Here is a 15008-nt window from a genome sequence, read left to right as displayed (position 1 = left end):
GTTTTATAACAGAAATATTCTCATTGCAGTGTTATGTATAGGACAGTCCCAGTAGTTATTAATGCTGTGCATTTCTGTTTGAAATGCGCGCGCCGGTACAATGAAGTGCTTTACTGCATCGTTAATTAACTCAACCAAACGCATCCTATATGGGATTATATACACAAAATAATAAATATAATATTACAACTTACAATGGCACAAAAGGCTGTGAATGCACAAGCAAACTTGACTGTGCTCGTCATGAAGGTGTAACTCCTTGGGCGCGCGCTGAAGCTAAAGACCGTTACAATGAAGTGCTTTACTGCATCGTTTATTAACTCAACCAAACACATCCTATATGATATTACATACACAGAATAATAATAAATATAATATTACAACTTACAATGGCACAAAAGGCTGTGAATGCACAAGCGAACTTGACTGTGCTCGTCATGAAGGTGTAACTCTGTGGGCGCGCTCTTCCCTCAACAAACGCGCTGAAACACAACGCTCTTTTACAGCCTATTCTATTCTCATTATCATTTTATGTAGATTATAGAAGACTTGCGCTGCACATGTTGCACATAACTGTATTTTCCTTTTCGAAGTGATTCCAAACATATTTAGAGCAATTCAAACCCATCATGGTGGACAGCGCGTCCGTCTCAGCTGAAGGAAATAATACATTATCTATCGGCTTGACTATATCGGTCAAATTTTCTTATTGGACCGATAACGATAACATCAAAAATAATCATTTATCGGCCGATAACGATATGTTGCCGATATATCGTGCATCCCTAGTATTTTCTTTGCACTAAGTGTAAATAAATAGTTGTTAGATGCTAATTATACTTAATGCAAAGAGTGGCAGATACTATTTGCACCTCAATGCATTGTATTATAAAACAGTATGCAGTAATAACAATATATAGCAAACATATATTAAACGCATAAATGAATCCTGCCATATTGGGACATTACTTGTCCATGTCCCCACACCTACCTATAACCCTACAGATAAACACTTTAGTTAACACTTTATTTTAAGGTGAGGTAGTTACACATTACTACATGTACTTACCATAGTAATAACAGTAAATTATGCATAATTTCAATTAACTATTCCTAAACCAAACCCTAACCATAACTCTACAATAAGTACTTAAGTAAGTAAGTTAATTAATACTATTCAGTACTTATTTGAGTAAGTACAATGTAACTACATCACCTTAAAATAAAGTGTAACCACACTTAATTTCAAATATTAAATACCCGTTAGGTACTTTATTTCCACTTTTTAAAATATTTTCTTTATTTAAAATAAACACCTCTCTGATCTGATATTCAAAAAATAGATACATATATGGAAAAAGGTGGATTTGAGTTGGTCGCATCAAAAGTTAACACTATCTGTCGTATTTAGATAATGTGGGCTGATTTATTGTAAATAGCCTCTGTCAACAAGGTGAGCTATTTTACACTCTGGGACAGATTTACTAACCTTGCCGTTAAACAACGACTGTCAGGATTTACTAAAGACAGTGAAAAATTTGTGCTGGAAAGGCGTGGACAGGGTTATTTTTGCGGCTGACCTTACTGCATATGGATTTGTTGGAGTTTCAGACGCACAATTTATGGGAGAAGAATATTTAAATAAAATATGCAAGGTGATTTACTAAGGTTTGCGCTCGTCAATTTACTGGTATTTGCGGCATTATTAACCACCCAAAAAAGCATGCCTTAAACCAGACGCTAATTAGCACTGCTATTGGTAGATTGCGTTGGTCATTATGGAAAGGATCTGGCTGCGTCTGTGTTCTTTCATTTGAGTGTTTTAAGTAGATCAGCCGCATCCATCGGCACTTTTTTAGGATTGCACTCTCACGCTTATTTGCCCGGTTTAGTAAATCTGTCCCTCTGTTTCTTTATTTCGATTTTCAGATTCCATTTTGGAAATCCAACATGATTCATTGGATTCTCCTTATTGGATGTCATCTCATTTACAAATATTTGATCAATACAGAGTCAGAAATTCATTGTTTGATCAGTATACGTTTTCCCTGTCTTATGCTACTATATTGAGTTTCAATACATGCACACTCTTTAGAGATGCGCAGTTAGCTAAAGCACCAGAAAGAACATAAGCTGACACAACAGCTCATCCACGATAACCAAACTTTGCTCATGACTGTCAGCAGGAGCACAAGACTCACCCCGTGCTCTGACAGCTGCTCCTGTAATGTGAATTTAACAGTTACCCAACATCCGTAAACATATCACCCTCATTTTTTTCATGGTGCACAATGGGCTTTGTCGGGGGCTTTGTGTTTAGTGCGGGGTGAAGTCTGTACCTTTCTCCAGGGTGCTGAGCAGGTTGTCAAAATACTGTGTGGTCTCCTTATAGTCCCTTTCGATCTGCATGTTGTCATTTGAATCGAAAATCTTGGCGTCTTGGCTGTCTTTGAGAAAGTCCTGATAGTGCAGCTGAAGGTTCCTCAAAATCAGCGTGTACTCGTCTGACTTCATCGTCTTGAACTGAAGCAAAAATGGACACACAAATAAACCCTTAGCTACTTCCAAATTCAAAATGGTTATATTTGCATCTTTAACGTGATTATTGCAATGACGGTATAACAATAATCTTCATTTAGTCTTTTTTGTCTATAGCAAACTTATTGTCAGATGTTAAATCAAGTCTTCTCTTTAATTTGTTTAGCAGGGCCCTTGAAGGCCTGTTATTCAATAAAGCAATTCTCCTTTTTTACAGACTGTTCCCTAAATATAACTCAGCGGATCTGCAATTGAAATAAATCAAGTTACTGAATTAGAAGGTAAAAAACACATCTTGTTTACTGTAGAACAAGGGGTGTGGGAGATATACCCATAGACATGATAGAGATTTTAGACTGTCGTTTCTATTGCGTTTTCATGCTGCTCCGTAACGAAATCTTAGCATTTGAATGTGTTTTTAAACCTTGCGGTTTAAAAAACAAGTGGTTTTGTTCCAGCGCAATAAAGGGGTGCAGGAATGGTCAAAAAGTTCTAGTTACTTATGTTGTTTATGATTAAAATAAGGTCTGTGGTAAACATAACTTGATGATACTTGAAAGTTTTTTCTAAAACGGAAACGTCTCGGTAACGTATGGTAACCCTCGTTCTAATTACTTAATAGAAACATGCATTTTTTTTTAAATAACAGCTTAAAATTTTCAATATGGGGGTGTGTTATTGACGTACTAGAGCAAAACGTTCAAGTTAAGATTACCACAGATCTTATTTTACTCATAAATGGATTTTTTTAAATAAGGAAAATCTTGAGGGAAGCAGTGGCGAATTAGAGTGTGTTCACACTTTTAGTTTGGTTCTCTTGGTTCTTTTGGTCCGGACCAGAAAAAAAAGAGAAAATAATACATTTAGTCCTGGTTCGCTTAGCGTTCACACTGTCATTTTAGGGCTGAACCTAAAGATACAAAAAAATAATAATAATAATTTTGTGACGGAACTTAATAAACATCCAAAACAATGCTGTGTGTGGCTAAATGCGCATATCTACATATGATGGTATTTTGATCAGCTGAGAACTCGTGAAGAGCTTATAAAATGTATAAAGGAGTCAAAACAGTGTCAGGAATCCCTCCGTCACACACACATGCAAGGAGTCGCAGTGTTAACGCCTGTACCAAACACATGACTATGAAGAGAAAAAACAGGTGTGCTTCAGCATTCTGTCCTTTTTTGGGTGTTTTTGGTTCATTTACATTCATTAATGCTGCAGGAAGCAATTGCATAAACCGGCATAACATTAGTTTTATTCTTGCGCACGCACTAAAACACAGACAGTTCCGTTCATAGGTGGAAGAATGTGAACGTGCAAAGCTGTGAGTGTTTCAGTGTGTGCGGATGGAATAAAATAATCCGTAACATTTCTCTGCTGCTTCAACTCTCAGTGTACTGCACAACTGCTCCTGATGGAAAACGCAATGAAATGATTTGGCGGTCTCGCATTACATTGCCAATTTAAATGTGAAACCTAAATTGAAATTATTTACTTTTCATGCAGTTAACGTTTCTGAATTTATTTGACATTTGAACTGGTTTAGCTTTTTGTGTAATTTTTGAGGACTGGTCAGGATCATTTTCATAATTTGTTTAATAATTCATAATATTTTCACAGCCCAAAGGGCTGCAGTAAAACGGGCCATTAAAGTGCCATTAATGGGAAAAGTGTATTAGACGTACAGGAGTGCATTAGGAATACACTAAAGTAATGAAACTTCTGATCATGTATGTTAATTTCTTTCACCATTTCAAACTGCCTATATGTTGTTTTCTTTATTTGTCATAATTACATATATTTACTTTTGTTACTACTTTCTATATGTATGTAAAGCTGCTTTGCAACCATGCAAAATTGTGAAAAGTGCCATAAAAAACATTTGAATTGAATTAAACAATAGCCTACCTAATATTCAAAGTGTGGGCAAATTATTGAAAAGGAAAAGGTCATAATTATAAAACCTACTTCATTTTTTTTTTCCAACTCAAAACATTTCCTATAAACTTTTATCCAGGCCTATGCTATTTTTATACTCAACAAGTAGAACTCAAATACAGTTCATTGAATTGTACATTTAATCATAACAGGTCAACAGAGGATCCAGCAAATTACTGAAGTAGTACTTACATATTTAACAAATTAAATCATTTTATTTGCAAATTGCTCATTGTTACGTCTGCGCTGTAGGCAAAAGATGTGTAAATTGTGCCCTTACAGCACCTGTTGGCAGAAACAAACTAGATGTTTCAGTTCATACCTCACATTTCCTTTGGTTTGCACAAAAAGAAAGTCTCATTGAAGAAAATTACAAAGCATCATCTAAAAATGATTTCATCATTCTCAGATTTGAAATAATTGATTGTTGGTGAGTGTGATGGCATTTGCTTTATGGTGTGTTTGAAACATAGATCAAGCATAGCGGTCTGACATGTCAACATCTGGTTCAACCAATGGTAGGACGTTGGGGTAGTTCAATGGAGGTCAAGGTTTAGCTTCGGCAGTTACTGTGTTTTCAATTTATGTTGTTTGGCGAGTATTATTTTTTTGTGGTATTGAAATTGGTGACGAGAATTATGATAATTCAATGGTATCATTAAACTGTACTGTATTGTGATAATATATTGTTAACGTGAAATAAAATGACTGATATCGTGATATAATTTTTGGTTATATCACATACCTCTAGTACTTTTTTATTTTACACATGTTAGAGTGAAATAACCAGCTAGTACATTACCACAAAATAAGTTTCAGATATACATTTCATCATCACTTATTTGTTAACTTAAAAGGTTAGTTCACCCAAAAATGAAAATTAGCCCATGATTTACTCATCCTCAAGCCATCCTAGGTGTATATGACATTCTTCTTTCAGACGAATAAAATGGAAGCTAGATAATTGACTTTATAAAGTTTTAAATATGGATATTTTTCTTACACAAACTCGCCACTTCGCTTGGAAGAGCCAGTACTTTTTTAATATAACTCTGATTTTTTAATATAACTCTAATATAACTTTGTATTCGGCTGAAAGAAGAATGTCATATACACTTAGTATGACTTGAGGGTGAGTAAATCATGGGATCATTTTCATTTTGGGGTGAACTAACCCTTTAATAGCTCAAACATCAATAAGTGACTAAAATCGCATGAATAAAGCAGTGAACAGACCATAGTGATGTTCCATGAGCGGATGAGATGGATGTCTTTCATCAGGTATTGCCAGGACAGCAGACTCCTGAGGTCGACGTGCAGTTTCTGCCACAGAACCAGCGTCTGCTGGTGACCAGCCTCCAGACTGTCAGAAACATCAACATAACGCTCAGAAACCATAGTCAACATGTTTAGGTCATACTGTCGACTAAGCATTTTTAGGCATCAGAGGAACTATCATAATATGAAGAAACAGTAGCAATCAAAATGATGCATCCTTATAAGATAGCTATTTTTCTAAGGCATGGGTTCCCAAACAATTTTTTAACAGCCAAACCCTTTAGGCATAAAAGATTTACTAGAATTTACCCTCTGAGATTTTAAGTTAATATTGTTAATAATTATCTGATGACAGTTAATGGTCACATGATAAACTAGCGCTAAATATTAATACGAAAAATGGAAGTTGATGCAGTAGGAGAAGCCACTGTATAAAATATAGGCCTATAATTTATGACTGAGACTTGAGCGCAAACGAAATGCAATAAACAAGGTCATGTTAACGTGCTCTCTGAGGCGGATGCTGCTGTTTGGGAACGCAGTCGTGTAAGACAGTCCTGAGAGGTTATTACACCGAACCACCACAGAAAAGAAAGCCTTTACAGAGGACTATATCATTTACCTGGACACACTCTCGACAGCCTCCTTGTTGACGGGCGGCACCAGGAAGCAGACAGAAGGTACAACGGCCTCATTGCCCGAGCGGTGCAGAACCTTCCACTGGAAGGGCTGGGAGTTATTGATGAGCGCGCATTCGTCGCCCTTGTGCATCGTGATCTGTTAAAGGAAACAAGGATTTAAGCCTGCAGCACAAAGCACAGGCTGACCGTGTGTAAGAGCGAATGCGACTGTATCTACCTCCATCTGTTTGAAGTCACACACGGCCTGGATGGGCAGTTTGCCTCTGAAGGAGGTGGTGGGGTCCCGCGGCTTCAGCTGGATGACGGTTTTGGCTCTCTTGTTCAGGCCGGCGATGTCAGTCTTAAACTCGTTCAGCTGCTCTCTTTCCTCCTGTGGTGAAACTCATTTAGTTCAAAGCTTATCGATACTTCTCAGTTTGATTTTTATTTTATTTTATACTGTTATAAGAAATGCTGGTAACACTTTACAATAAGGTTTCATTTGTTAACTACATTAGTTAAATGGATAGTTCACCCAAAAATGAAAACTGAAGAATGTTGGTAACCAGACACGTGACTTAACCATTGACTTCCATAGAAGGAAAAAAAATATATGGCTACCGTCAACTCTCTGGTTACCAACATTGTTCAAAATACCTTCATTTTGTGTTCAACAGAAGAAAGAAATTCATACAGGCCTTGGATTAACATACGGGTGAGTAAATGATGACAGAATTATCATTTTTGGATGAACTATCCCTTTAACATGTACTAACAATGAATAAAACCTCTACAGGATTTATTAATCTTAGGGCCCTATCATATATCCGGCGCAATGCGACGGCAGGCAAGTGTTTTTTGCTAGTTTCAGCCGTGACGCAGTTATCATTTTCACATCCAGCGCCACATTGTTTAAACAGCAAATGCACTTGCGCCCATCTGTTCGCCCATGGGCGTGCTGGTCTGAAAACCAGGCGCATTGTTGGCGAGTTGCTATTTTGCTATTTTGAGGAACTTAAAACAACTGCGCCATTGACCAACAAAAACCTGGTCTAAAGTCAATAGCGCAGTATTATAAAATAAAAATGCCTAAACGTCATATTGGATAGTCATTGCATGTATCAGAATTACCTATTTGCAGTAATGACGAATTAAATTGGTTAATTATTTGACCAATCTTGTATTTAAACTGACTCGTCAGATTGAGCGTGTCTATATTCCGCCATGTAAATAACGAATCCACCATGGTGCAAGCACAACTGGCTTTTAAAGGGAATGGGAGATGAGACTCTCTGCACATTATGCCCAAAACACACCCGTGCCTCATTAGGACACTAGGTACAACTCTTTTGGACCATAGGCCTGGTGCGCCAACCCTTTTTTTTTCCGTCGTTAAACTAGCAAAAGTGGATTTGGACATGCCCTAAGTGCACCAGTGCCATGCGCTTCAGACCATATGCTCAGATTGTTAAAATAGGGCCCTTAGTGTTAATCTCAACATTTACTAATACATTATTAAGATCAAATGTCAGAATTGCCTTCTACTTGTAAATGTGCAATAATACACAACGTGACGTTGTCAGTTAATCAATAATGACAATTCAAGTTAACGTGCCTGCATCTCTAATGTTAAAAAATGACTTTTAAGCAAATAAATCATTGTCAGTGTTGCAATAGTACAGTACAGTATTCTGGATGACCATATTCTACATCCCTTAACCCTACCCAATACCTAAACATCCCCACTACAACAACTTCCTTACTATCAATAAGCAGTAATTAGGAGTTTATTGAGTGGAAAAGTCCAGCTAATAGTGAATATGTGCTCCCTAAAGTGTTCATCTATGTAAGCTATCTACTAAAACTCACAACAGCGTCTTGGAGTAAATCCTCCAAGCGAGTGGTAGTGGTGGTGCGGTCACACATGTACTTCTTCTTCATGGTCTCCTGCATCTTCTTCATCCTCTCCTCAGCATCTCTCACATCAGCAAAGAACTAGGTGAGGGAGGAAGAGAAAGAGAAGAATACTTCTTATAGATGACTGATTTGCTGTGGTAAAGAACATGGTTTGGTTATATTGGACGGGCATTTGATGATGCCGTACCTGGAAGTATGCAGTGTTCTCTTTGAGATGAGTTTCAATGCAACAGCACACCTGAAGGATCCAGCTCCACTGGGTCTGCAGAGCTGCGGTGAAGGCCTGAAGATCACCAACACAACACATTTGTAACAAATACAACACACTGTACGCTAGCATTCAGATGTTTGGGGTCAGGTATTTTTTGTTTTTATATAAATTAAAATCCCCTGCAATAGTAATCCCTTAAAACTCATCTTTGATAATCAAAATTACATATTTCTTCATGCCTTAAAATAGCTTGAATGTTACTCTACAACCTTGCTTCATTTAGTATACACAGACCATAAATATGCAAATTAGCCCCACCTCCAATCAATCACACCAGCTCTGACTACACAATCCACTCGCTCAACTGTAGTAAATGCTACACAATGCAAGTGGAAATATTGGTTTAATTCAGCCATATATGTTTGAACCAGAAACTGATTCAGAAGAAGATGAACAGTGAATTATACAGGCTCTTCTACAAGTCCATGTATCAGTATGGTAATGCGTTTTAAGTATCGCTCTCTACAACGTCGGGCATATATCTGTAATTGATATGATTAGCCTTTGGCTTGACAATGTTATCAAACAGCTAATAATGTGTTGCTAATAAACTATATTCCTGTTCGCCATCATAGAGCCTCCTAAAAATCAGCATCCTTACAAACGCTTTGAACATCAAAAGACACGCTCTGCAAATTGAAGGGATTGCTTACAAGTTTTTGACGGTAAAAGAGAAGAGTGTTTGATAGTGTTGTAGTACTCGAGACCAGTCTTGGTCTTGTCTCGGTCTCAGACTACAAGGACTCTGGATTTTGTTTCAAGACCGGTCAAGACCACAACTGCTGGGATATTAATACATTTCCAATGCATTGCCTGATTTATTTATTATCATCATTAATGTGATTGGATGTAAAACTCACTGCTTCAGATGCAATCAATAACTTATTTCTAATTTGATTTATTTATTGTGTCGATTCAGAAATGAATTAGGGATTGTGTCAAAAATGTCACCAAAAATGAATACAAATGCTCACAAAATTCAAGATATTGTTGCAAAAAGTTCTTGCATGAGATCTGGATTTAAAACATGTGATTTAATTAACCAATATCAAAGAGCAAGAGAGCTGTTTTCACAAATTTGAGCTTGACTGCAAAAATGATATTGCTTTAACAAACATAACATTATCCTTAACATTATTTATGCATTTGTAATTTTCCAATTCAGGTGCATCTTCTGTATCACCTCTGTAGCGCAAAGATGAATTTTGTTGTTAATGATTTAATTTGATTGGTAACAGCTCTATATAGAGTCTTATTCTAATTATATTTATTATAAGTAATTTATTATAAGTTATAAGTCATTTCTTAGGTGGTAATGTGGATCTCTATGAATTTAAGGAGTGCTGGTCTGGTCTTGGCCTTGACTCGATCTTGTCCTGTCTTGGGCTTTTCTTTGTCTCAACACACATTGGTCTTGGTCTCGACTTGGTGGTCTTGACTACAACACTAGTTTTGGAAATCATCTTTGGTACACTGCAGTTTTAAGTCTTAAAGCATATTTAAAACATGAATAAGATGAGAAGTGTAGTTCATGCTGTACCTCAACAGTCTTCTTGCCTGGATGGCCGTCTTTAATGAGTCTGTCGCCTGTGGCCTTGATGTCATTGACCTTCTTCTCCCTAAGTTCCAGTTCACGCATGAGTCCCTGGGGAATTAATTAGGCCATGAAGAGCACTTCAAAATGTCAAATATTCTCCATTTACACGTCCAACTATAACAAGCAACAAGTCCCGGAACAACCCATTTATCAACCAATCAAGTCAAAAAATCTCCCCTTAATCCTTAACCCCTAACCCTAACAAATAAACAGGTTTATAAAATGCTTTTATTGACTCTACACTTACTGAATAGTTCTCTTTCTTTGCACCCATGTTGGTGTTGTGCTCACTCCAGTCGTAATTGATTTCCTCTTCCTCTTTATCATTAAGCCACATCAGTTCCTTGGTGGAGGCGTTGACAAAGTTATATAGCTGGTCAAGATTTCTCATGCGGGACTTGGAGGAGTTCTGGAGGGAAGAAAAATACAGTATATGCTTACACGGAAGTGCACAGACTGGATTATTTTTTTAACAGTTACCAGTTAGAACGCTCACCAGCAGTCTGTTGTACTGCAGATCCAGTTTGCCCAGATATTCTCTGTATGTTCCTTTACTAACAGACGAGAGTTGGTTCTGAAATACACAAAGAGGTAAAGACGTCAGATCAAGAGATGCTCTAAAGCTCTTTAAACCCTTAACTGTCACGGTCCTGCTAGTGGGACAGTCTTTTTAGTTATTGTCTTTTATTCATATCACATACTTTAGTATTCATCATAAATCAGGTATCATTTGAAAGCTTAAAAACTAAAAAATCATTCTGTGAAAACCATTTTGAAATCGGAGATTACGTTACCATGGAAACTGTACTTTAAATCCTTTAAGCAGGCTCCTCCCCTAGTGTGCGTTGTCATGTTTCATATTACGAAATTTGTTTGAACTACTTTATCAATTAAAACTTTTCTAATCTTGACAAAACACGTATCGTAGGAAAGGTCTGTGGTCTTAAGATTCCATATTTGGTGACTGTTTTGTGATAGAAAGAAAATTTGAAATGATAAATGTATACATTTGTTACAGGAGAACACATAAAAAAATGTAAATGGAATAACCCAGTGGCTATTTTTGGTACAGCACCTAAACAAAATCTCAAAGAAGCTTACATTTATGATTTGGAACACAACTTTAAAATTGGGTAAAATTGTAAATTGGTTTAGTCAAGTCCAGTTACAAGTTTACACAGCAGCTTTACAGTAAATCATGATTTTAAAGTTAATATCTTCTTGCCTTATAGCCACATTTAGAGCTGGACGATAATATATTTTACATTTTGCGACGATATACAGTGGTGGCCAAAATTATTAGAACACTTGGCATCTACGAGTCGTCTTATTGGGCCTGGATTTATTTTCCAAGAGGACAATGACCCGAAACAGTCTTCTAACTATTGCCGGAACTACCTGCGACGGAAGGAATCTGCTGGGACATTGAAAATTTGGTCCTCAACCATATCAAGCATATTTGGGGCAAGCACATTAATCAAGCACATTTTTGGGACCCAGCCTTCAGTTGCAGAAGGCATGGGATAACATTAGTGTTGAAGTTCTCAGAGGAAATATATTGACAATATGCCAGAGAGATGTGCTGCTGTAATTGCTGCAAAATGTGGACATACCAAATATTAAAGTTAAAAGTGGATAAAAACAGTACGACTCACTTCATCTGGATTTTTTGATGGTCAGAGCAACCATCTGCATGCTTAATGAACATTATGAAATAAAATCATATTTTGGAGGCAAAAAAAGGTCAATATTTTCAGATCTGTCAGGTGTTCTAACAAATTTGGCCACCACTGTATAAACAATTGCCAAGATTTGCTATATAGTATATATCGCTTTATGCGAATGTACTGTAGATATAATTATATACCCAACTTTTGATATACTGGTGTATGATAAAGTTTATATTTTGAGATGATATAAACATATACGTGGCTGAGATTTGCTAGAATATATTGCTTTGCAATAGTATACTGTGAGTATGCAGATGAAGTTGGACATACTTAAATAGCCAACTTTATATAAAGAGCTGTGCGATAAATAATACAGTTTACATTTTGAGATGATACAGTATAAACAATCATTTGATAGTATATATCTCCCTACACGAGTATACTGTATGTATGCGGATAAAGTTAGATACACTTATATATCCAACTTTATATAGAGAGCCGTGTGATAATATGGTCAGATTTTGCGACAATATAAACAATCAAGCAGTAGAGATTTGCTGCATAGTATATATCTTTTTACATGAGTGTACTTTATGTTTGCAGGTAAAGTTAAATATATTTTTAATTAGGGGTGTAACGGAACACAAAACTGGGTTCGGTACGTACCTTGGTTTTGAAGTCACGGTTCGGTACTTGTTCGGTACAGCAGGGGAAAGAAAACTAAACATAAAATGGCTTTTTTTATTATTAAACAGTGGTTTACTGAAAAAAATGTGTCTGTCTTTAAATGAATTCAATTATGATTCAAAGTTTCTTAAGAATATATATATTTTTTCTCTGCTTACGCTGTTAACTATATAGGGAGCCCTTACTTACACATTACTATATTATAAAAGATTACAGAGCCCAAACTATTAGCCTAAATTCAGCTGCTATTAATTTTTTAGATATAATAATAAACACTTAAATAACAAATAGTAAGCAAACATGTAAACTGCATACAAGGCAGTTTTTGCATTAACTTTTAAATCTAGTTATATGTTTTTATACCAATTCGTTGTTGAAGAATGAATACGTGTACCGTTACACCCCTAATTACTATTTAATCAAAAGGTAAAGCGAGGTCAACTTCAACAATGGGCCAGGCCTGAGCCGGGGCGGGGCGCGTTCAGTACGCCATGAGAGAACCGCGGTACGTACCATGGATGGTGTATCGTGTTTTTTTTTCGGTTTGGTTACAAAACTTAAAAAAATAAGTACCTCATCTGCTCGTGCTCGCTCAATCTTAGCCTTGAAGTCCTCAATGGTTTGGTGAAGACCTCTGTGGCTGCCCAGCTGAGACTCCACAGACGGAAGATCGATGCCCCACTCGGAGGTATCGATCCTGCGCTGGTTCTCCTCCACCCAGGCTAACAGGTCCTGTGCGTAGCGGAGAGTGACGTCGTCGAGCTCGGGTCGCACGCGTTGCGTAGACTTCTGCTGGGTCATTTGTGTCATGGAGACGTGAGAGGTGGTACTGACGCTGGTCTTGAGCCTTAGATTGTAGTCACTGCGCAAGTTCACCAAGCGCTCATGTAAGCGGTAGACCCTGAGAAAAGAAAATCACAAGTCATTTTTTTGCTTGATTTAAAGAGGTTTAAATCGACTTTGACAATTTAAAAGACTTAGGGCCAGATTTACTAATCAGGGCCAATTCCAAAAAAACGCTGATGGGAGTCGAAAGTTCAGCGTGTGATCTACTGACAACGTGCAAATGAAAGAACACAGCCAAATAATTTCCATAATGACCAATATATGCGCAAATTGGCGTCTGATTTAAGACATGGTAAATAATGGCGCAAACCACAGTAGATTGACTAGTGCCAACCTTAGTAAATCACCTTGATTAATTTAAATACTCTCCTCACATAAATGTTGCGTCTGAAAGGGAAACTCCTACAAATGCACATGCAATGGCGCAAGCTGTTAGTAAATCTGGCCCATAATTTGTCATATTTAAATATGTAGATTGACATAGTTTCTCCATCCAATAAAATCCCTTTCAGGTCCAAAAAGGGAAACAGAAATAGCCCATTGAAGGGGTTAATGCACTGCAGGCTACTGGAAGAAGGTTTTCCACTATAGTAGTTGCCAAGAAACCTCAAATGGACTCACCTGCGATATATCTGCTCCGCCTGCGGGTGGCGGCCATCTTTGAGAGCCTGAACATCGTTAAAGAGGAGACGGATCATGCCATCGGCTTTGTCCAGATCTCTCTCCACCTCTACAGTGTGCTGCGGTGGTTTCCCCGCATTCAGGAGACGAATATCCTGCAGCAACAGTGACAGTATAATGCATAGTCGAAGCCTTTACAGCAAATTTGACTGAATAATAAGTGCATTTTGAAGTTTCTAGAGATCTATTCTCTTACCTTCTGCAGTAGAGACTCAGTCTGGTTGAGCTGTTCCTCACACATGCCTGATTCCATCTGCACTTTATTGACAATCTGTTGGAGACGTTCTAACCTGGAAATGATCAGAATTTGCATACAAATAATTACATTTTCTAAATTGGTAGTTCTTGTCCAAAATAAGCTGAAATTGGGACCAGACGTTATTCCAAATAGTCAAAGGTCTGGTGTACGCAGGAATGTCTATGGAACTAATGGACTATCTATGGTAAAATGACCATCTATGGACTATCTAAGGAACTAATGGACTATCTATGGCACAAGGACTATCTATGGACTATCTAACGAACTAATGGACTATCTATGGACTATCTATGGAAAAAGGACTATCTATGGGCTATCTAAGGAACTAAAGGACTATCTATGCCACAAGGACTATCTATGGACTGTCTATGGAACTAATGGACTATCTATGGCACAAGGACTATCTATGGAAAAATGACTATCTATGGACTATCTAAACAACTAATGACCTATCTATGGCACAAGGACTATCTATGGACTGTCTATGGAACTAATGGACTATCTATGGCACAAGGACTATCTATGGAAAAATTACTATCTATGGACTATCTAAACAACTAAAGGACTATCTATGGCACAAGGACTGTCTATGGACTATCTATGGAACTAATGGACTATCTATGGACTATCTATGGAAAAATGACTATCTATGGGCTATCTAAGGAACTAAAGGACTATCTATGGACTATCTATGGAAAAATG

The 15008-nt window shown here is 37.2% G+C and overlaps 1 protein-coding gene across 11 annotated transcripts in view; it reads right to left on the bottom strand.

Moving 5' to 3' along the window:
• The window catches only part of plecb (plectin b), a 204700-nt gene that overhangs the window by 22984 nt on the left and 166708 nt on the right, over nucleotides 1-15008 (bottom strand). For 10 of the 11 annotated variants that reach the window (XM_079837956.1, XM_079837950.1, XM_079837953.1 and 7 more), the window contains 12 exons: nucleotides 14244-14337; nucleotides 13988-14142; nucleotides 13094-13421; nucleotides 10660-10737; nucleotides 10411-10572; nucleotides 10107-10211; nucleotides 8483-8578; nucleotides 8248-8373; nucleotides 6617-6769; nucleotides 6381-6535; nucleotides 5717-5843; nucleotides 2340-2523 (listed from right to left, as the gene is read on the bottom strand). In XM_079837956.1, the coding sequence (XP_079694082.1) occupies nucleotides 2340-2523; nucleotides 5717-5843; nucleotides 6381-6535; nucleotides 6617-6769; nucleotides 8248-8373; nucleotides 8483-8578; nucleotides 10107-10211; nucleotides 10411-10572; nucleotides 10660-10737; nucleotides 13094-13421; nucleotides 13988-14142; nucleotides 14244-14337 (1763 nt within the window). Of the gene's footprint in view, nucleotides 1-2201; nucleotides 2223-2339; nucleotides 2524-5716; nucleotides 5844-6380; nucleotides 6536-6616; nucleotides 6770-8247; nucleotides 8374-8482; nucleotides 8579-10106; nucleotides 10212-10410; nucleotides 10573-10659; nucleotides 10738-13093; nucleotides 13422-13987; nucleotides 14143-14243; nucleotides 14338-15008 lie in introns of all 11 variants that reach the window. The other variant, XM_079837947.1, reaches the window with a different exon arrangement.

The sequence above is a fragment of the Gobio gobio genome, assembly GCF_949357685.1.
Source record: "Gobio gobio genome assembly, chromosome: 15".
NCBI lineage: Eukaryota > Metazoa > Chordata > Actinopteri > Cypriniformes > Gobionidae > Gobio > Gobio gobio.
The sequence above is the reverse complement of the archived record's forward strand: the minus strand, read 5'-3'. Positions and strand labels throughout refer to the sequence as shown.